Source organism: Thermobia domestica, chromosome 6, assembly GCF_964235325.1.
Source record: "Thermobia domestica chromosome 6, izTheDome1.hap1.1, whole genome shotgun sequence".
Classification (NCBI taxonomy): Eukaryota; Metazoa; Arthropoda; class Insecta; order Zygentoma; family Lepismatidae; genus Thermobia; species Thermobia domestica.
In genome coordinates, this window is record NC_137459.1 from 131,784,837 (window position 1) to 131,809,555 (window position 24,719).

General features: G+C 37.8%; 1 protein-coding gene across 5 annotated transcripts in view; it reads right to left on the bottom strand.

The window, feature by feature from the left end:
• Positions 1–24,719, bottom strand: part of LOC145688213 (uncharacterized) — a 392,276-nt gene that overhangs the window by 303,633 nt on the left and 63,924 nt on the right. For all 5 annotated transcript variants that reach the window (XM_081762115.1, XM_081762114.1, XM_081762117.1 and 2 more), the window contains exon 2: positions 2,280–2,366. In XM_081762115.1, the coding sequence (XP_081618241.1) occupies positions 2,280–2,357 (78 nt within the window). In that variant the 5' untranslated portion in view covers positions 2,358–2,366. The remainder of the gene's footprint in view (positions 1–2,279; positions 2,367–24,719) is intronic.

The following is a 24,719-nucleotide window of genomic DNA, read 5'->3' on the forward strand; positions in this document are numbered from 1 at the left end:
AACATAACATGGTCATGCCACTTTCAACATATTACTTCATTACAACGATGCATATATTTATTTCAAAAAAAGTTTGACTTATGCAACGTAATTAGTAACAGAGTTCTTGCTCATTAAAAACTTAAACAATCAGCATGTTCGGCAAGTCATGATGCGGACTGCCTCGCTTCTAAGTTAATTTCTCAGGAATTGGTAGAGACAGGAGAATAAACAATTACAGGCTTTCTTACAAGGAATGTAGGTACCTGTGTGTCAAATTTCATCAAAATCCCTGATGGTCGACTGGGGATTTTTTTCTAATTTCGGATATAATATATGGACTAAGCCAATAGGCAAGCGGGAGGAGACATTTGCAAAACATCGCTTATCCTCACTAGAGGAGCATATCGTCGCCCTGAGATTTTTCGGAACCTTCAGTTTTCATTTATTTTCTAATAATTTCACACAACTTGAAGTATATTTCCTTTACCTTTTTCACCAGCCTATTTTAGCCTACTATCATAAGAATGTAGACTAAACTAAAATAAAAATAGTAATAATACTTTTTTTTCTACTAAGCGAACACCACAGGCATGGTATCAGGTTGGTGAAAATGAATTGTCGCTAAAGGTGCGTCATTTCCAAAGGCCAATTTTGCCATCGTTCAGCCAACGACTGGATCACGTAACGAAAGAAGTCTGGAGACTACGATAGAAGAAATCCTCAACAGTACGTTGTACCGCCAGGAAGTGCTAGAAATTAGGGATGAGCTGATAGCCAGTAAGGTATATATATCGGAAAAATATGGTGGATGAGGAAGGGTTTTATACTGCAACTCATGCAGTGAGTGCATCGTTTTTGTGCGACTTGTGGGTGAACACTGTCCTCCAACATGAGGATACAATGTCTGTTGACCATTGTTGGATACTTGCAGACAAGTTTGTTGTGCATTTCATGGAGCTCAACCACGTAACAATCTGTATTGGTAGTTTCACCTCGCCTCCGTGGGTGAAGGATGTTTTCTGAAAGAATCGAGGATTTAACCATTGTTCTGACCATTTATGATTGTTATAGCATATTCGTCTTTACGGTCTGCTTCCACAGTGTATCTTACAGGCTCAACCGAACATTTTGTTGGTTCTGGATGCCTACGAGAATCATTTTCCAATGCTGTCACCGGAACAAAATCTGACAAATCAACAGCAAATGATGTGTTCTTTCGCCATTTCTGGCTCAAATGCACTTTTTTTCACTTGCTTGTAGTTCACAATGCCCAACTTTGAATTCGCAAAGAAAAATCACTCGCAATTGTGTGTTTTCCATTATGCACTTTTACACTTTCATACAACCCTATTCAACAACGTACTGCTTCCTACTGACTGGATGCCGCAGCCTGTTTCGTGGAGCTGTACTGAATTTGTGGCTTTAGATGTGTGACCTTAATCCATTTGTGTATTGTGTTGCTAAGGCGTTTTTCTCACCAGACGTGAACGGACATTTCATTCGCACCAACCAAATACTGCCCATTTCATTCACTTTTTCATTCCACTAAGTTGCACTTTGTTTTTACTATACTTCTTCCACATATTTTCAATTTTTCTTTAGTTTATCAGAAATTCTTTTAAAACTTTCATTGTTTTTGTGCTACAACACAAGGCAAAATTTAATTTTATAAAAGTGTATTTTTATTTAAGTGTCCGGAAAATTAGTTGCACACAAATCTAAGGAAGAAAACAAAATATTTCGAGTTTATATAGTTTAATTAAGTTGTTCAGTTCCATAACGGCTCTTGTCCATTTATAGCAAATCCCAGAAATTTTTGTAGGATCTGCAAGTTTTGTAGAACTGAGAGTACTTCAGTGTGTTCATGTGAAAAATCTGAACATCCTCAAATATTTCCAGTTCTATAAAACGCATCGATCCTCGGTTTTCTTGGATTTTATATAAATGGACAAGGGTCGTTTTGGAACTGCACGACTCAAATATACAAACAATGTAATAAACTTCCAAGCAACATTTTAAATGGATATTTCTGATTGTAATAAGATCACTGCCATTAATAAGTTTGTTATTATTTCTTTCCCATGTATACTGAACATAGAAATAATCATAGTAGTCGAAGTAGAGTATTATTTCAGCATTCGTTTCGTGTAATTATTGACGAGTCAGAATCAATACAATTTTAAGCTGGTACTCCCCAAGAAACATGCTTTGTTAAATTAATATTTTGTTAATATGGTAATTTAATATTTGGTAAACCAACCACTCAACACGGCAAATAACTTATAAAACATACATACTTTTGGAGTCTTATCCAGTTGAGTCTGAGACTTCTCCATTCGCTTCTTTCGGTGCTCCTTATCTTCGTAAGATGCCATTATTAATGACTGAAATAAAGTAACAAACACTGTTTTAATAACAAACAAAACTACTGTTTAATTAACTATTAAACAAACAAAATATCATAATTATAAGAAGGCTCTTCATCAATCTAAAATGGTGACTGCAAAATTTAATAATGAAAAAAACATTTTAAGAAGTCTGAAGGCAACTAAAACGATAACCTAAATTTATTTCTTCGAATCCCAAAATGTTGCTTATTTACTAAACAAATTTTTAGATACAGTTTACAAACTCATTCAAAGTCAACAACATGGGGAAGGAAGTGGGAAGAAATCACTCTGGGCTTACATTTAAAGGCATCCTCCTGGCATTCCTCTGATGAAACTGAGGAACAAGTTGGAAAAATATATCAAGATGATGGGGAATGAGATTGGAACAAGAGCCCTTCCGACTGCGAAGCAAAAACTCTCAACACTCGCATATTCACGCTGTTTCGTTAGTTCTGATTCTTTGTGGAATTTAATGTTCCTCTCAAGGATCAAGGCTACCTAAGAAGTGGACCTACAGTTTAGCATGTGGCCTAAATAACATGTTCCCTACAAGGGTCGAATCCGTGATCGAAACGACTTCTTTATCTCAATAGATTAAAAACAATATAGTGAAGTGTTGACACTCTTACATCCTAGTTCATTTTAACGCGTATATTCTAGCATCTGAGAACAAAATTAATATTTTATTTCGATGATCAATTTATTTGGTTATATACAGGGTAGATAAAATAAGTGTTACAAGCCAATATCTCGCGAACTATACATCAAATTTTAAAAAATGTTAAAGAGTTAATGTACAATACAGAGGGGCCTAAAAATGGATCAAACGTGAGGTTCCCCCACCCCCATTTTGGGGGAAGGGGTGTACGTGAAATTTTCAAATGGAAATATAGGTCGAGTGCTACCTCGTTCGAAAGAGCTTGGAAAATTGAACAATTTTTGATATGGGGCACCGTTTTCAAGATGGACCCCAAAAATGGTAGTGTATCAGATAAAATTTCCAGTACTTATAAATCAGAAACGGCTGAGTAGAAAATGATGAAACAAACAAATATAAAGGAAAAAGCCATTGACACGTGGAATAGTGTTATCGCGGTGTCTCCAGGGCGCCCATCATGGGGCCCCGGCACCAACTTGAAAATTTCAAATGGGAATATAGGTCGAGTGATACCTTGTTTGATAGATCGTGGAAAACCAAACAGCTTAGTACGAAATTTGTTTTGATTTCGGGCAAGCCTGTTTCAAAATGGCCGCCAAAAATGGTTCCACGTTCAGATACAAAGCGCAGTGATCAAGTTGAGTGCTACAAGCCAATATCCCGCGAACTATGCGTCAAATAAGGAAAGTGTTAAGAGTCACTGTACAATACAGACGGCCTAAAATATAGACGAAACACGAGGTTCCCCCGCCTCCCATTTTGGAAGGAGGGGTGAACGTATAATTGTCAAATGGCAACATAGGGCGAGCGATACCTTCTTTGATAAATCATAAAATACCAAACAGCTTAATACAAAAGTTTCGGCGGCCAGTTTGAAACCGGCTTGCCCGAAATAAAAACAAATTTTGTACTAAAGTGATTGGTTTTCCACGATCTATCAAACAAGGTATCACTCGACCTATATTCCCATTTGAAATTTTCAAGTTGGTCCCGGGACCCCATGATGGGCGCCCTGGACACACCGCGATAACACTATTCCACGTGCCCACATGATAATGAACGAAATGATAGAATGAAGAATCCAGGAGGAAACAGGAGAACCCCGAGAAAAACCACATACAGTATTTGTCCAACTCAAATCCCACCTGGGACGAGCTAAATTCGCACCAACCATCCCATGTACCAGAGGTCAGCGTCTACCATTGCATCCCATTTACGACTATTAATATATTATTTTATCATTCTTGTTTTCGTTCTTTAGGCTTATGGAAACTAGAAATGCACCAGAATAGAAGAAATGGTGTCAAAAATAAAATGTAAGGACAAGAAAGGAAGAAACTATATAAATTCAACATCGAGACTTCATTCTCCCAGAGTTATATATTACAAAGAGACGAACAAACTTCTCGTTATAATTCGTTGTTAAGGGAATATCTTTCCATTCTATCTGTTTATACTTCGATAGGGAGAGATTCTACATACTTATCCACCACAATTCTAGCTAATGTACAATATTACATAACATTAGCTCTTATGATGACGAAGTAGTGCGAATACTCTTATAACATGTGATTTTCCAAATTGCAGTCTATGTAGAGTTTGAAATCAGGCCAATTAATTTCATGCTTCCGCTGAAGGAAATTCAAATTCAACACATACTGGATTGACATTAATTTTAATGCTACATTACTGATCATAGTCATTTGTCTATACACAGTGTCGGGCAAAAAACATAATAATAGGAGTATGAACGAGCATTAATAATAATTTGTAATCGATAATTGTACTATCTGTGTGAATCAAAATCATGAAACTATATAGTGTCATTATTGTATCGTACTGTTTAGCTTCAAAGACGCGATCTTCAGATCCATTAATTCATTACGGAAGACAAAAAAAAAAAAAAAAATCTGTCTCGTGTCCTTATACAACTGAAAAACATTACATCCTGTGTGATGAAATATATGATATGCAAATTACCAACTGGATATTGAATTGTAGGTAAAATGCTGGCGAACACCTGTTGTGTCCCACACCGAACCACCTGCTATCATAACACTATCTTTCGAGAATGTACACATTACAATACCGCGCTTGTTACTCGTCCAAGCCATAAATAACCCTTTAACAGTCTACCAATTCGTGCGCCACGCCTTAACGCGTTTCGGCTGTGAAAGGAATATATTGTGCAGCTTCAATAGGGACGGAAAAATAAATTCAATTTTAAGCAAGAGGTCGAAAAGAAAATAGGGTTGTTGCACGCGCATCGCAATATTATTTCTTTAAATACACTAATTTCTTTGGCTCCTCGTTTCCTTTTGAACTATTAAACGTAAGCCTTGCCTTCCAATTCTTTCGTTCAGACTAGTTTCACTTATTTCTGAAGAAAACATTAATTATCCTCCTGTCACAAATGTAGGCACATTACGCCATCCACTTCCAGATTTTTTGATGACAGTATCAAAAAGTAAATATATGAACTATTTCCACTTCAGCGAGTAAAACTACCCCCTCTGCACACGCACAAAAGTAAGGAGAGGTTCCCCTGCGTCCCCTTCCCACAGGAAACACCGGGAGGTTTAGAGAATTGAGAGTTGCACCCGCGGTTGCTTGGAGGTGGGGTAGTTAGAAACTGGTGTCGTGTTGTGAACCCCACAGGGATTTCATTCTATGGAAACTTTCGAGCATATCTAACGCATTTACTTTCAGAACAGGGGCTTTTAAAGCAAAATCGCAATCCTGTTATTGTTAGACCCACAGTACGATTTTTTTTTTCGTTTGAAAAAAAAAAATAGAGAGGGATGTTAGAAGACCGCCACCTCTTCCTATTCTCTTTTCTCTCCAGTGAGGATGGCAAAATTCATGGTGGTCTTTACGTCCTTTTCTGTAGTGTCAACATCATATCATATGCATATTCACTTCACCATATAATAAGTGAATTGGACAACACAAGACGGTTTTACTTTTACTGTCAGCTCATTCCAAATTAGTAGTGACTGTACGTTTAAAAGTATTATTCTATATTGTTACTACCCAAAGGCAACTTTCACTACAGGTTGTTTCTATTCAAAAATTTCTAAATTTGATTCCCAAATATTCAGATTCTGCCTAAGGTTTCCTATTTTAAGATAATTTCTGTTAAGCAACTATAATTTACTTTTAACCAAGTTAAAGCCTGCTTTTCTCCTTCCCTTATCTATCGAAAAAAAGAAAGAAAGAATGCAAATTTCTGTCTGTAAACTATTTTCAGAGTGTTTAGGATTCAATGCAAGAAATTTAATTGCTTAGTTCCGCAGTTTCGATGGACAAGCTTCCGAAACACAGTCGATGCGCATTTCGAAATTCCAAGATTTCGAACTACAATTCGAGATTCCAAGATTCCGGAATTCGGACCTTTCTAAACTCAGATTCCGAAGACCCAGGCTAAGATTTCGAGGTTCCGAGATGGGATTAGTAAATTTTAAACTCCGATTCCGGAACGAAGATTTTCATTCTGAATTATTGGGGAATCTGGAACATCCCTATGTCAGCCATGCTAATAATTGTAACAGCACATACTAGATGCCGCGCGCGGTACTGGAAGTTACCGAGTACTGTTTTCACGGTACTGGGCTATCAAAAAAAAAGTTATTTCGGGTTAAACCTAGCTGGAAAAATCCACGAGATTATTATTATTATTGTATTATCTGAAATGCCCGTTCTTCGCACGTGGAAAATAGGTTTATGGGAAATATTTGAATTCACGCACTCCTCTGGGACATTTATTTCAATAAAAGTGTAATGATAAAAATACAGAAGATACTCTACTTTTCGCCTAAATATTAAAACACCCTACCCCGCCACAGAATACGTCCTTTCATCAAGTTGATATGATTAGAAAGCCCAGCATGAAGTGGGTATTATCTTTCAAAAATCATTTCAAACGAGTCAAACCGTTGTCTCGACACGGAAAACTATGAATCTGACACAAACCTGTCATTTTTTTCATCTTATTTATCAACCCCTAAAACGATGTATTCGACACTACCATCAGTTATTTTCAATTATTTTTACATGTCACAACTTCACCTTTGCCCCGTGAATTTGAGCTTAAATGGCATCTGGAGTGTCATTCTTTATTTAAGCGACAAAGAAAACAATGGATTCGACACTAATAACGGTCGTTTAACATTTTGTTTGCCCCTTCCAGTCTCCCCTAGACGTGTTTCAGGGAATATTGCCCCCACTGGGAGCAGAACTTGGACTTAAACGTCATCACAACTGCCATCAATAACTCAATGGCGCTGAAAATTAATGATTCGATACTAATATAGGTCGGATTCGATATTTTTACACACATCACCATATCACCCGCACCCTGGTGCCACTGAGGACTTAAATAGGACTTAAAGTGGCATCGGACGTGTCTATTTATTGAGCGACTCCAAACTAAGGATTCGACACTAATATCGGTCATTTTCGAACATTTTATGTCTCCCCTAGGAAAGCTAGGGGGATCTTATCCTAACTGGGAGCCGACCACAACTGTCACCAGTCAACTTAGGGAACCCGAAAACTATGGATCCGACACTAATATTGGTCATTTTCAATCATTTTTACGTCGCCGTAACCCCTCAGGAGTACTATACGGGGCAGAGTTTGAACAGCATCTGAAGAATTAATCTCAGCAACCCTAGAAACTACGATTCGACACTCATATCGACAGTTTTCAATCATTTTTATATGTTACCCTTCCTGCTCTTCCTAGGTGTTTTAGGTGGTATTACCCTCACGGAGGGAATGAAATTGGACTTAAAGGGCATTGGAACTGTTACCCATCAGCTCATGAATCCCGGAAACTATGGATTCGACACTAATATCATTCAATTCATTTCCGATCATTTTTATATCTCCCCTTCCATCTAGGTGCGCTAGGGGGTTCTTACCCCGACAGTACTCTTTAACAGACTAGGTAGTATATGTACCAAGCTTAGTGAAAATTTCTACAAGCGTTCCAGAGATATGCTGGAACACACACACACACACACACACATTATATATATATATATATATATATATATTGGGGGGCTTTGCCTGAAAATGTGAAAATTCTGCAAGATTTTCATATACTTTACTATAGTAAGATTTCGGGGGGGGGGGCTTAAGCCCGGAAGCCCCCCCTTAAATACGCCACTGCATATTAGTGTTTTATTTCTGGCGGTACGCAATGACAGGGGAGACCGGTAGAGACCTGCACGGGCCGAATCTTTCGGCCCGAGCACAATCCAGCCCGAACGTACCTAGGCCCGGCCCAGCCCGGGCCCGAAAAGTTTTGGAGATTTTCGGCCCGAGCCCGTCCCGGCCCGATAAGTTTTTCAAAATTCTTGGCCCAAGCCCGGCCCGGGCCCGATAAATTTTAAAATTTTTGGCCCGACCCCGGCCCGTTAATTTTTTAAAAAAAAATAGCTTGAGCCCGAGTCTTTCTCAAAATTTAGTACTAAATTTGACCTAACGCTCAGAAACATTTTCTAAACTCTGGTTCACAACCTGACGCTTGCCTCCCGAATGGTACAATTGCCTCCTAGAACTTTGTCTGTCATCGAGAGAACAAAAACTGCATTCCCTGTAACAAAAATCTAAGTTAATTGATTTGTAGCATAAAGTGAAGATGGCAATATTGTTTAGCGACAGGCAAAACATTCCCACCCCTTCTTTTTATATTTTGAGTTGAGTGAAGGCCAAGGTCAGAGCTCAATTTACCGCATAATGCCTGCAATCCTCTATAGTGAAAGTGGAGCCGCTAAGCAACACAAACTGTAAATAGCTATTGCATTCTTTGTAATATTTTTCACGGACACACTTCTTCAACGTTTGGCTTTATTCCAATTATCGTTTAACGAAAGTCAACAATTATTAAAGAATTGCAATTGATCGGCCCCAGCCCGGCCTGACCTGAAGAGAAATCAGTGTCGGCCAGCCCAAGCCCGGCCCGGCCCAAAGAAATAACAGAGTCGGCCCGGCCCGTGCAGGTCTCTAGAGACCGGGACCAATTGTAAGAAATTTTACTCATCTTATTTTCTTCTTACATGTTTATGCTCCAATAAGTCTGAAAATTAAACAATTTCTTACGTGAAGCTTTGTTGCTCCATTCAATTTTTTTCATACATGACAATTTCTAATATACAAAGTTACGAAGCATTTTATGACAGCATCTTTCTTGTTACAAACGTCCCCGTGCCTTGGTCAATTGTAACATGATGCTTTTTATGAAAAGTACAATATATATGGCACAGCAAAACAATATATATGGTTAAATAATACAGATAATACTACTACTAACAGTACTGATAGGTTTAACAACGGATCGGGACAACAAACTAAGAGTATAGCCCACATCCTCAAATTTAAAAGTAGACTTATTTAAAAATATACAATTTCCACGCGTCAACAAGATGCATGAATGATGAGTCATTTGTTACCGGTACTGTGCCACATTAGCTCGTAATATCTTTTCTTCGACCTAACTTAAACATGGGCAAGTAAGCCAAGATTAAAATATGATGTAACAAAAATTCAAGTCAGTGACGTAACAATGGCGTTTGGCGTCCCTAGGCAAAATCCGTAGTAGCGCCCCCATACCCCCTAATATGTCCAAGCGCACTGCGCCCCTAGGCAATGTCTCCCCCGCCTACCCTATTGTTATTCAACTGTTTCAAGTCTTAATGATATTGTACTAATAGACCCCCCACACTGCATTTGTAACCTCTATACACATCCCTCACACAACGACGTGAACAGAGAATGCGCTACTGTATTAGAGATATTAAGTAAAACAAGTGAAAAGTTACATTGTTGATTATTTCTGATGAATCAGAAATTTAAAGACATCACATGGAAAGAACATATTTAAACATTAGCATATTCTGACACAACATCGAAAAGCAGTGATCCACAGCCAGCCACAAACGTTTGTGAGGGTGTATAGAGAAGTTAGGGGAAGTCCTATAATGAGTTGAGTTGATTTTGAGTTTAACGTCCCGTTCAGCAGCGAGGCTATATAAGACGTGGAATTACTGATTAACGTGGAATCCGAACCACATGAGCTCCCGCCGGGAATTGAACCTGAGTCTCCCACGCCAAAGGCGCATACGCTAACCGCTTAGCCACGAAGGAGCTCCGTCCCATAATGAAATATGGAGTGAAAATCTCTTTCCCTATAGTAACCAAGACTATATACTAAGGCCCGTAAGGATTTTTTGGAGAGTCGGGTCCCCTACGTACTTGTGGCCACGGAAAAGCATACTTAATACTACATTGTTTTATTAATAACATCAATTGTATTATCTTCGGTCGTATCTGTTTATTTTCATAATGTTTCAGTACAACTTTGTCTGGGACGATTGTAACGTGTTACAATCGTCCCCAATCTAAATGTTTCATTTGTATCCCGTTCAATGGTCAGTGGATAAATACCATGATTTCTCATAAGTACATTGAGTCAAAGCATCAAACACAATATCCACGTTACGCACAGGGTATTTGTTTACAGCAAACGCATATCTATCAAGAGAAAATAAAAAACAATTCACTAAAAAAATTACTCACCTCTGTCAAAATCACGTTTCTCTTTGTCCAGTCTCCCACATTTTACTAACGACGCTCTTTTTTTTCTTCTCCCATGACTCCAATGACATGTACAAACGGTATTTCGAAACTCACTTCTACAAGTAATGGCCAATGTTATAATTGACCCACATTACAATTGTCCCGGTCTCCCCTATGACGTACCGGTACCTTTTTAATATGAATATATTTCTCTTCTGTCTTAAAAAGGAATTGGCGAGAAACTTCGAAAATACAAGTAGTAAATGTATAGTTTTATTGAAAATCAGCGTTTCTAGAGAAAGAATTGAGAATCTTTGTTCCTTCTTGAAGCCAGCTAATTGATTCAGGAACTAGAAATATTTGGGTTCTTCTTGTCATTCACTTGTTGGCACCTCCTCGCGCCTCCCATTTTAGCACGGTATTATTATAAACCATAAAGTCTCTGAAGCGACCATATATATATATATATATTTTTTTTTAAAGACTGACCTCTCACAACGAAATAGTCCCAACAATTTTTTTTGTCGCTGAAGTTCGAGTAAACTGAAAGCCAGTACAAAAATTCTGTTGGGACTCCACTTCTGTAGTTTTCCGCAGAGGAGTCTTTGTTCAGTTTCTATTTTAATGTCCCAATGAATTGTCTTTATTCATTATTAGGAAGAGAATAAAGTGAAAACATCCCCTAGATTTTTTTCGCAAAGCTTATCCATTAATTTAGTATAGGTTTGTAGAACATTTTGGTATCATGATTAGTATTATGAAGAACATTATGACAACAATGTACTGTATGTGCGTTGTTATTGAAATTCAGTATTTGTGGAACTCTGAATAATAATAATAATAATAATAATAATAATAATAATAATAATAATACCCTGAAAGCTATGCAACTTTTTAACCATTATAAACCTGAGGTCAAGCGTACCGGCACCTTTAATTTTAAAAATAAAACTATATATATATATATATATATATATATATATATATATATATATATATATATATATATATATACGGTGGGTGTAAAGAAAAAGTCGTTACAAACTTCGGGAAGTGATTCCTGAGATCAAAACAAGAGAAAAAGTCATGTTGTAGTTTCTCGAATTCAGCTTTGTTTGCGAGATACAGTGTGTTCAATGTGGGCCTCAAAAAGCAATTCCGTTCAATGGGAATACGCGGAATACTTCACTATAAATCAGAAGCAAAAAGTTGCTTGTCATAAGGTAATGTGTAGCAATAGGCTGAGGATTAGGGAAGAACAACTGATGTCATTTGGTTGTCAGTGTTGCCATCCAGGTATATATCCAGGCATATAGAACTGCCATATTTATTAGGCATCTAAGTATTCGCTAATGAGTGTATGCAACATACGAAGCAGAGAAAACAGTGTTGCCACCTGGAAACATAAGAGGTTAAAACATCAAAAAGGGACTTTCGTAAAGAAATGTCTGAAGAGGGACATTATGCACTGACGGAAGCCGTAGGTGAAACAAGATAGAAACCGTAAATATGGGTTCCGAAATTCGTTGATTTCGAGATATTACATAAGAAAGATATGATCGTATACCTCGCCAAATGTTGGTAACCCCAATACCCTTACATGTATGAATTGAGCTGACAATTTTACAGACCCAAAATGTGGATACAGTGATATAGTGCACACGTAAAAACTAAAGTGAAACAGTTAAGTAGACTATGTGCACGTAAGCAGTTAAAACATTCGAATGTGTAGTCTGAACGTTGGAATTTTATGCGGCAATGACAATATCTACATGGAATAAGACATCCTCTTCAAAGCAGATGCTCGAAGTGACCGCCATGATCAGCAATGTAAGCGTTGCTACGATGATGCATGGACTGGTGAACTCTCGCAAAGATCCCAATGTCACTGCGAATGGCATTACAAGCATCACGCACACGTTGCTCCAAAAGCTGCGCGTCAGGCACCGGCTCAGCATATCTCACATTCTTCCGATGTCCCTAAAGATAGATATGAAGATAATTGAGATCTGGTGACCATGCAGGCCACGCAATAGGTCATCCACGCTCGATCCATTGCTCACGGAACATGTAGGTCTACTCTAGATATCGGCGTACAGGAACATTGAAGTGGGCAGGAACTCCATCATGCATGAAACACGTATGCTAGCGTACCTCCAATGGTACATCCTAAAGCAATAGGGGTGACTCGGTGGTGGTCGTTTAGGAAATTGCGCACGGTACACCTTGTCTCAAAAAGGTTGAGCGCATTCTTTATTGGTGTTTTGAGGCAAAAATTTTCAAAGTCCAGCTTCGGGTATCTTCGGGAAAAAGTAAGCCAGGTTCGAACCTCCAAGCCAGCCTTTGCAAAAGGGTAAAAGTTTGCAGATGTGTTTTTCTTCTTTTAAATATAATAAGACTTGTTACCAAGTGTTTAAAAAAGCAACATTGATTGAAATACTAAATGATACAATATTTCGAAACGTTTTTATTAATGTGAGCACATGCTTGTTTGTCATTTAGCTCTCTATACGTAATGGAACATTTAAATACGTTAAAGAATCTTTCCATATGTAAAAGAATGCTCAAAATTAAGAAATAGAACATAATTATCGCCTGAGTACTAAAATAAAACTCAAAGTAGAACAGAAACTGCGTTTGTAATGGATATGAATGTCATAATCATCTTGAGATCCGTTATACGTTGCTAGAAGCTTAGTTTTAGAAGTCCTTGTGTTAGCTCATTGGTAAGCTGTCGGATTTCAAATCATATGGTTGAGAGTTCGATTCTCGTCTGGGCCAATACTTTTTTTAAAATTGCATTTTCCGCAATGCATGAAAAATTATATAAAATAATTACATTAAAATACATAAGTTGTTTATATATAACATAATAATTGCAGAACATAGTAATTATTATGTTTAAAATATAACATCTGAGATAATTTTCACAGTAGGTCGGTATTATATATGAGGATGTAAATACAAGTTAAGAAACTCGTTCAATAGCAATAAATAAATCATGTAGTGTATTTATTTGCAGCTATTTGTCATATAGAGAGTAATTCTCAACATTCATAATACAGAATGTCATTTATGTTCTTGAAAAGTTATTCGATGCATAAACAGAGGGTATAAACAGAGAATCCAAAGTCGGAACGCTCGCAAAAAAAAATTCATGAACCCCAATGGTCACGTGAGCAGACTGGAATTGTGCTTATGAAGCATGCCACAGCAGAAAGTCTTTACATAGATTTTCAATTCAATTCCTGATATATGCTTTTGCAATGTGGAAGTGGTGATGCCTTGAGTCGCCTCTCTCTCGCTCGCTCGCTCGCTCACTCTCTATTTATACAGAATATAAAAGTGGATTTATGTGTGTGTTTCAACATAATTCTAATATATCTAGAGCAATTTTAACTATATTTCTTACAGTCTGGAAAAAGAGTACTGTCGGGATACATATCAAAAATGCTAGAAACGGTTCGATATTAGTATCGAATCCATAGTTTCGTGGTCGCTTAGGTGAATAGCTCTACTTTCAATTCAAGTCCAATTAAGCTCCCATTAGCACCCAGGGTGGTTACGTAGCGACATAAAGATATCGAAATCAACCGATATTAGAATCGAATCGTAAGTTTTCAGCGCCGCTAACAGTGTAGCATTTCCCATTAGTCCACATTAGTCCCATTGCCTAGAGGGCAACATATTTGCAGAGTGCAAATTTTAAAACTTGAATAATATTTTAATTTTTTCCGTATGAAAAAGTTAAAAATCATGAGCAAATATACTATTTCACGAACAATCCTCTTTTACTATTCTAATATGTTTAATAATTGCGTAAGAAATGTAATAGTAATTCAGAACATGTTTCACAGTTGTTATTTTTGTTACATAGTTGTAGCTATAGCATGTAGTGAGTGGAATTTAACTGTAATAAATTCAGTAATTAACCATATTCGAATTAAGTTTTATTTTTAAGTTCGGAATGAAGGGGCGGAGAAATATGCAGTTATTGGCGGCACCGAGCTTTTCTACATTTTACTTTCAAGATCTCCATTTTTCTTTTGTCATTTGTTCCTAATAAAAAAAGTTCAGTCACTTTTGGATTGTCATAGGATAGTAGGAGTTGGATTTTGGGATGCAGCCTGTGAGATTCTAGAGGAGCTAACTGCTTGAAAAAATATTTTTGAATCATCTGTAACATATGAAATAAGGATATGTATCATAAAAAATTGAAAGTAACTATGTCTGCGTAATCATCACGGTCAAATTGCAAAGTCAAATGAATTGACGTTTGGTATATAATCAGGCTCCAATCCCAACTGGGAAGTTATCATACGCGTGTCACTTTCATTATAATACATATCCTTAGGGGGAGTTGAAGTCCGAATTTTTGCGAAAAATTTGGTATCTCACAAGCCGTTCAACTGAGAGCTGAAATTCAGCATACAACTCTTTATTAAAAATAAAGAGAATATGCCCTGGCATTTTTTAAAATTGTCTTTTATGAGCGGGGGGACGGGGGTGCCTTTTCTATATAGTGGAAATTAATAGTGGGTTGATTTGTAAAAATAATCGAAAACGATTGATATTAGTTGAGAAAAAAATTGAGTAATGCAAACTAAAGTTCTTTTTGAATTTTATACCCACTGCTTTCTATTTATAATTGCTGAAGCTGGTGTTTAATATATGGAGCGTTCCGAGCATAAGGCAATCAAGCCATAAAGTTAGAGAAAATGGCCATAAAATTTGTATTCTAAACGTAATTACATGGGCATTTTCAATTTTTTTTTTTTTTTTACGTTGGTCTACTTTTCCTTGATTCGAAACTTTTAAATTTCACCCTATTTTCTACTGAATGTGTCTGTAAGGCAACAAAGAAATAATTACATATGATAAATTTAAATTCATTTTAATTCGGAAAATGAGAAAAACTTTGCCATTATATATCGTAAAGGTCAGACCCACCAGTATTGTAACAAAGAGGTGCTTGAGCCAATGACGGTAGAAATTCAAACTCCGATAAGTGATAATTTCACAGTCTTGTTTTATTACAAGTGTAATCTCTTTAGTCAATGGAGAGGAGGACGTGGGTCATCGGTCAGAGTTGATGTCGATGGGTTTTGGTGGGTCGGAGTTGGTCGCAATGGTTCAGAGTGGTTCATAGTTGGTGGTGGGTCAGAGTGGATCACGATGGTTGATGGGTCAGAGTGGGCCAATGGGTCATTTGGGTGGTGGGTCATAGTGGGTCATGGTGGGTCGTGGATCAAATTTTCATTGACCCACACCATCTCTGGTTAAAATTGTACTAAAGATAAGAGGCACCGAAGATGCATGTCGGCTATTATGCTCAAATTTTGCGCATGGATAGTACTTTACCAGAAAGCAATAAATCTGAAACGGTTCACGGTATCACCTCCTAGAACTCGAGATGTAGGGGTTTGTCTGATTGGCTAAATTAAGACGTCAATGATTTATCCTTCAACAACCAAGCTTTTTATAATCGTTTCCGTGGGGAAGTCAGAAGAACACGTGCCTAGTAATCGTAATATTGATAGTTCGCGTCCACCCCGGCGTATTTGTTTTGTTTTTTTGATTCACCTAAATATAAACAAATCACACATATAGGCATTTTAACATATTTTGGGAGAGTAATTTTTGTGGTTCGTTGGCGTTTCATCGCGTCTCTGCCACTGGTAGTAAAGTTTTCAAAATTGAACTTGGGCCATCACGGATCGTCGCTGCGGGGCCACCAATTTCTGGCGAGAGGTTAATAGTTGACCATCTGTAGTCCACCGACGCTTACAGCTTAGAGTAATGAACGATGTCTTTGCCTTGTAGAGTTCATGACTACCGACGTCGGCAGTCAACTAGCTTTTAGTATTCCTTTACTAACCATCTATCGTTCATGTTTGTACACGGTGTTGTCATAATAATAATAATAATAATAATAATAATAATAATAATAATAATAATAATAATAATAATAATAATTATTATTATTATTATTATTATTATTATTATTATTATTATTATTATTATTTGTAGTAACAGTAGTATAATTGATGATAGAATAATTATTGTCTATGTATTGTCTAGGTAGGACTACACACAGGATTTGGCTCGTTTTGGTTCGACTTGACTCTAATCCGAGTCGAGTTGGAAGATATTTTTCGCGCCGAGTCCAAGAGTAGACCTCAAAGATGTCTGTTTCGAGTCGAGTCGAGTTTCAAAGAAAAGTCGTTCGTGCCCATCCCTACTAATGAGAGCTTAATCGGAGTTAAGCGAAATTGAAAGTCTCACTATTTATCTAAGCGACCCCGAAAACTATGAATCTAATATCGATCATTTTCTAGCAATCTTTTATATGTATCCCCCTCCCATTCACCATAGGTAACCCGACAGCACTCTTTTTGAAACTATAAGAAATGTGGTTAAAATTACTCTAGGCCAGTGGTTCTCAATCTAATTCCTATCACGATCCCCTTTTATCACACGCTCTTGCCAGCGACCCTTTTATAATTTGTTTTATAATAAGCTTGTGTGGGATTTTTAACATACCTACTTCTATAATAGTAGAATCCATTTTTTTGGTTTATAGTGAACAGTGCCATGGAAAATCATTGCCCGGGGCGAGAGTATAGTACGATGTCACCGTATATATGAGTGACGTCGACAGACTAGCTACGAAGCGCCACCATGGTTGGCACGAAGCTCAATAACATTTTCAAAATAAACCCTACCTTTCCTTAATTTTGAGCACATTTTATTACGTTTTCCTTCTATTTTACACATGTGCACATGCACTTTCCTAACATGAGTAACACACTTCCTCCGAAATGTGTGGCCCCTTTTTTAGGCGTCCGGCACTGACAGTGGATACAGTAACTGTAATATCTATATTCCCAACGACGAAGGTGATGGTTCAAGATGGATGTTAAACTCCTTCATTGAAGAGGCCATTAACGTATCCGATCTAAGCCCACAACTTCTTGACCAAATAATAGAATGATCATGCGACAAGTCTTTGCAACTGGTTTTCTGTAACGAAGACTTGGACAAGTTCTGCCTGATGAGGAGAGAAGAATATCCTGGTCTGGTGATTGCTGCTTTAAAAGTAATAATTCCATTTGCTATATCGTACTTGTGCGAAAGTGGTTTTTTTTATGGTAAACATTAAAACAAAGATAAGAAATCGCTTATCAGTTGAAAATGGCTTGATAATGTTCGTCATGAAGATTGAACCGGGCATTGCTGCACTAGTGAAATTACACCATGCTTAGGTATCTCATTAGGTTTTAATTTTAATTGTATTTCAATGTGCAGGTTTTGTTTCATGTGTATTTTTCTAGTATTTCTATATACAGTTCTCATTAGTTTTATATCATACCTCTTTGATTTAAATTCATTTTTAAACAACTCTACTAACTAACTAACTCTATGGCCTATGGAACCCGGAGGTTCAATGCCGCGTTCACAAAAGCTCTACACTGACTTCTATCCTTAGCCAATTGGATCCAGTTTCTAATTTGTATTCTTATCTCAGCGAGATCCATCTTAATATTCTACTCCCATCTGCGCCTAGGTCTTCCTAATGGTCGTTTTCCGTTTGGTCTTCCTGTCAAGACTTTGAAAGCGTTTCTACTTTCTTCCATTCTAGCTACATGACCTGCCCACCTAAGCCTCCTAGACTTGACGACCCTAACAATGTTGGGTAACCGTATAAATTATGTAGTTCCTCGTTATGAAGTTTCCGCCATTCCCCATTCCCGTTCCTCTTGGGTCCGAATATTCGTCTAAGGATCTTGTTCTCAAATACTTTCAGTCTATGTTCTTCCCTCAGAGTAAGTGACCATGTTTCGCAACCATACAGAACAACAGGCATGATTATCGTTTTGTATATTTTAAGCTTCAAATTTCTCGACAGAATTCGCGACGACAAGATACTTTGAACCGAATAGTAACACGAATTCTACACCCTTTGAAAATGTTCAGTAGACTTATTTTTTATTGTTCTTTACAGTGTGTATAAAAAATAAAAGTATGCCTATCAGAACAAAATTAAAAATAATATTTAAAAATAATTTCTGGTATTAGATTCTAACTATATTTATCTCTTCCGCCTATCTTCGCGATCCCCTAGGGGCCGCGACTCCCAGGTTGAGAAACCCTGCTCTAGGCACACATGAGTTATGATGGAACATACATACATACACTTTTATATGTATAAATGCAGATAAGAGAGAGTTGAGAGAGAGCGATTAAGGAATTACCGCTCTCAATCTCTTCACTTTACTTTTGCGATTCGTGAATTTCTTACGTGACAGTTTGGGGCTAGCTAGTTTTTTTTTGTCTTGAACCACGATCCGATTTTCGATATGCTCGACCTAAATGCTGTAATGCGAATATTGAGAAGTTATCTGCGATGAAAGTAGCTGCAAATAAATACATTACATAACTTATTTATTGCTATTACACGATTTTTTAAATTTGTATTCAATATTCACACATAACACACCGACGTTCTGTGAATACCTCAGATGTTATATTTTAAAGATAAGAATTACTTATGTCGTGAAATGATATGAATATATATATTCAACTCATATATACAAGTGATGGTATGAAAATATATATACAACTGATGAATTGTAATGTAACTATTTTACATAATTTTCATGCATTGAGGAAAGTAGAATATCATAAAATAATCTCACCTGAACGGGTATCGAACTCACGATTTAAACACTCGGTGGTGTACCACTGAGCTAACATGACCGCTTTTCGGAATCTGCTTCTGAAATATAACTGAGCTCATACGTAAATGCTCTTTTCCGTATGGAAATCACAATGACGAAACGAGAGTGTGAATACATAGTCTCGAAATATTGTATCATTAAGTATTTCAATCAATGTTACTTTTTTCTACACTTAATACCATTTCAACATGTCTTATTATATTTAACAGAAGGAAAAACATATCTGTACATCTTTTCCCGATTACTAAGGTTGGCTTTGGAGGTTCGAACCAACAGCTTTAGTTTACTGTTTTCCGAAGATACCCGAAGTTGGACTTCGAAAGTGTTCGTCTCAAAACAGCTATCATCATATCGCTCAATCTGTTTGGTATATGGTATATGTTTTTATACGTGTAAAGTCAGTATAACAATTCATTCTTTAAACAGCTTTTCGTATGTATTAATATTTCTTTATAAAAACTGTTTTTAATATTATTATTACGGCGCACCATTTTCAGATTTCTTTCGCGAGTCGTTGATCAAGTCGTTCGCCACCAGCGTTGCCAGACTCACAGCTCGGAATTATTCCAAAACCTGATCGAACTTATGCTAGATTCGGTCAAATTATGCTAGATCCTCATAATTACTAATTCAGGAGTTTTAAAAAAAGGAAGTTGAGATACGATAACGTAACTTAAAATACACAGAGAGCAAGAATGCATGGATAGAACTCAATACTTCACGCACCAAAATTTTAACTCAACTAAATTACTGCAGTCGTTGTCAGACTCAATGGCGTATATATCGTATAAATGAATGCAAAGTTTTTCTTTACATATTTTGAAAGAAAATTACTTCGCAGCATAAGCGGAGTTGGGAATCATCTGCTGGGGGGGGGGGGCAGATTTTTGGTCAGTCTCGGAGCTGTCATTTCAGGAATAAATATGATCATGAAGTCAGAAATAAAGATGGTGAAGTTGCCGAAAAGTTGGGGGGAGAATGGCCCCCATAGCTCCGCCCATGCCTCGGAGTTAAAGGATTAGAAAACCCTGGGTGGAGCCACAAAAAAAAAAAAGCCCAAAGCCGTTCCGAACTTACTTCGGAAAATAAGACTGCCTGTATGGTTTACCGAGTGTATGAATCAATGGAAGAGGATACATTTCTGCCGTTCTTTTTCTTCCCACGACCAACTTCTTTCTCATCTCCAGGTTTTACGGCTTTTTGATAACTTGCTGAAATTGTGCTAGATTTGGGCAGGATGCTAAAAGCAAGATGCTAGATGCTAGAGACATGCAAATTATGCTAGATCTAGCATCATTATGCTAGATCTGGCAACGCTGTTTCCCACAATAGGCGTGTCGTGCAAGTAACCAATCACACGCCAGGTACTAGCTTTTACCTTATGCTTCCTTCTCACAGCTCAGAACATTAGTAACTATGGATAGACGTACAGCAGTAATTACTTTATGGGAGTTGGAAGGTTATTCTGCAACTGCAGCTAGCAGGCGAGTAGGTGTCCCGGCCTCTACAGGAAGGCGATGGATTCGGAAATATGGTGTTACAGGTCAGACTGGTAATTTACGATCTCCTGGTCGTCCGCATGTGTCAACCGAAGCCCAAGATGCGAGATTAGTAAACGAAGCCCGGTTAGACCCACTAAGGACGTCTGGACAGCTAAGGGAAGCTTCTCTCTTTCCTGGTAGTAAGCATACAGCTCTGCGAAGGCTTCGTCATGCTGGGTTACGTGGCCGTGTTGCTGCCGTGAAAGAAAAACTCTCAGACGACCACAAAATTTACCGTCTCGCGTTTGCACAGGCGAATGTGGGTCTCAATTGGGAAAACGTAGTTTTCTCAGATGAATCCATATTCACAACATCAAAGGAGGGACGCCGTTTTGTGTATCGTCCGAGAGGCACCCGATATGACCATGGATATGTGGCTGCTTGCAATCGCAGTGGCCATGTATCTATTTTATGTTGGGGTTGGATTTCCAGTCGCGGAGCAGGACAGCTTCATAGAATTGAAGGACATCTGGACAATGCTCAGTACTTAGACATTATCAGTAATATCATGGTGCCATCTGTACGAGTATTTCAGCCTGATGGTGTAATTCAGTTCCAGCAATACCAGTCGCCAATACATACTTCCCATGTGGTTCATGAATGGTTCGCAGGGCACCCTGAGATTGATTTAATCGACTGGCCGCCTCGTGGAGCAGACCTCAATCTCATGGAAAATATGTGGGCAGAAGTGAAGCGTACTCTAAGGGAAAGTTGGCCTGAGGCAGATCCACCAAGAACTCAGGATGACCTGTGGCATCTTGTTTCCGAAGCATGGCTGGAGGTAGGGGAAGGAGATAGATTTGTCACCCATGTAATAGATTCCATGCCCAGAAGAATGGGGCGTGTAATAAATTCAGAAGGGTCTTGGACACAATATTAATGCCCCCCCCTTAACTCGCGAAAAAAGCCCTTTTCAAGGCTACCTAAACGCTTCTGAAAATATTTCTAGAAGTAAACCACTCCTTGTATCCGATTTCTGTGCAATCCTACTAACAAAAGAATGATAATTAGCTGTAGGCTTTGAACTCAATACCTCTTCAGTGGCAAGTCCGTACTCTACCAGTGAACTAACATGAACACGCAAACCCAACCTGAAGAAACACGACTTTCAATTTCTGGTATTCGATGACAATGATGCTCATATACTTTGCAAATGTTGTATTCAACTTGGGATATTCCGCAACACACACACACACACATAAACAAAGCGAGAGAGAGAGAGAGAGAGAGAGAGAGAGAGAGAGAGAGAGATGAATACACAAAAGCATATTCAACGTATTCGAATGAGACTCTAAGTAACGACATTCCGTTCTAAAGAGAATTTGTGTTTCTTCCCGTGACGTTAAGGGGATCGGGAAAAGTAGTGTCTTGAAGCAGGATACGACTTTGGATACTCTGTTTATACACTTTCTATATCCGTAGGAATATACTGTATTTCACGAATATAAATAACATACTGTAATGAGAATATTGAGAAGTTAAATCTGTATGACAAATAGCTGCAAATAAATACACTACATAACTTATTTATTGCTATTAAACGATTTTCCTAACTTGTATTTAACATTATCATATATAATACCGACCTACTGTGAAAATTATCTCAGATGTTATATTTTAAACATAATACTTACTATGTTCTGCAATTATTATGTTATATATAAACAACTTGTGTATTTTAATGTAATTATTTTATATAATTTTTCATGCATTGCGGAAAATATAATTTAAAAAAAAAGTATTGGCCCAGACGAGAATCGAACTCTCAACCGTATGATTTGAAAGCCGACAGCTTACCAATGAGCTAACACAAGGACTTCTAGAACTAAGCTTCTAGCGATGTATAACGGATCTCATGATAATTATGACATTCATATCCATTACAAACGCAGTTTCTGTTCTACTTTGAGTTTTATTTTAGTACTCAGGCGATAATTATGTTCTATTTCTTAATTTTGAGCATTCTTTTACATATGGAAAGATTCTTTAACGTATTTAAATGTTCCATTACGTATAGAGAGCTAAATGACAAACAAGCATGTGCTCACATTAATAAAAACGTTTCGAAATATTGTATCATTTAGTATTTCAATCAATGTTGCTTTTTTAAACACTTGGTAACAAGTCTTATTATATTTAAAAGAAGAAAAACACATCTGCAAACTTTTACCCTTTTGCAAAGGCTGGCTTGGAGGTTCGAACCTGGCTTACTTTTTCCCGAAGATACCCGAAGCTGGACTTTGAAAATTTTTGCCTCAAAACACCAATAAAGAATGCGCTCAACCTTTTTGAGACAAGGTGTACATCTGTGCTGCCTGTCTTCCATTACCATTCATTGATCCGTATATGAAGATCATGTAAGCTTGTTCGCAATATAAATAACGATTCATACTGTAATGCTCACTCTATTTTACTGTCTACTAGTTTACGCACACACTTCTCGGGAACACAGTATGCACTGTTTGACTGTCTACTTGTTTCGCACACACACTTTTCAGGAACACAGCATACACTGTTTGACTGCCTACTTGTCTTACTTCACACTACTTAAATGATGAAGTGCAAACACGCTGTGCTGACTATGAGATGTGTTGCTGTTCGTGCTCGACAGGTACGACAGGAATAATTTCAGGTACTGATGTTCATAGGGTTTCTTTTCATTTTCCGTGACTGCATTCAACCTCGCAGTCAGCCCTATTACTACACAACACAACGAACGGATTTCCGCACTTCATTCTGTTCTAGATCACACGCACAGATCAGTTAATGTACTGGTGGGTTTTACGTTAGGGTGAAACCAATTACAACGTTCTGCAGTACATAGTAAAAGTAAAGTGCATTCCTTACACGGAGCTAAGTAACAAACTGAAACGACCGATATATCTGAGTCATTGCGGCTAAATCAGAAAGCAAGTTCGCTCCTTCCGCTCTCATTAAGACAATAGTGTTTACACCAGGGAGAAAGCTAAGTAAATGGAAACAACCTGCCGCCTTCACTATCGCATGGGAATATTGTCCACGCATCCGAAATCAGTATCTCTGCACCTACTTAGATCCAGGCGTTAGTTTGCATTACAGACAGACGACAAAGGAGATTTCAAGCCGAACCCAAACGCTTTCGGTCCGCTCAGCATGGAATCTGTAGCAAAGCTAGTCAGAGAATCATTGTTGTCGTTTTCTACACTACAAACGTTTCTGGAATCGATTTTGTATTCCAAGTTGGCAACCTGTTATCTCAAAACCGAAGAGCTCAATTCGAGAAACTACAAGAGGACTATTTCTATTGTTTCGATCTCAGGAATCACCCCCGAAGTTTGTAACGACCTTTCCTTTACACCTTATATATATAGGGAGAGTCAATGTGTTACAAGCCAATATCTCACGAACTATACATCAAATAAGAAAAATGTTAAGAGTGAATACGGAGGGGCATAAAAATAGGGTCAAACACGAGGTTCCCCCCGTCCCCCATCTTTGGGGGAGTGGGTGTACGAGAAAATTTCAAACGGGAACATAGGTCGAGTGATACCTCATTCGAAAGAGCTTGTAAAATTACACAATTTTTGATATGAGACACCGTTTTCAAGGTGGTCCTGTATCAGATAAAATTTCCAGTACTTATAAATCAGAAACGGCTTAGAAAACGAAACAAAAAAAAAAAAAAAAAGCCACAGGCAACGTGGAATTGTGTTGTCGCGGTGTCCCCAGGGTCCCCGGAAATAACTTGAAAATTTCAAATGGGAATATAGGTAGAGTGATACCTTGTTTGATAGATCGTAGAAAACCAAACAGCTTAGTACAAAATTTGTTTTGATTGCGGGCA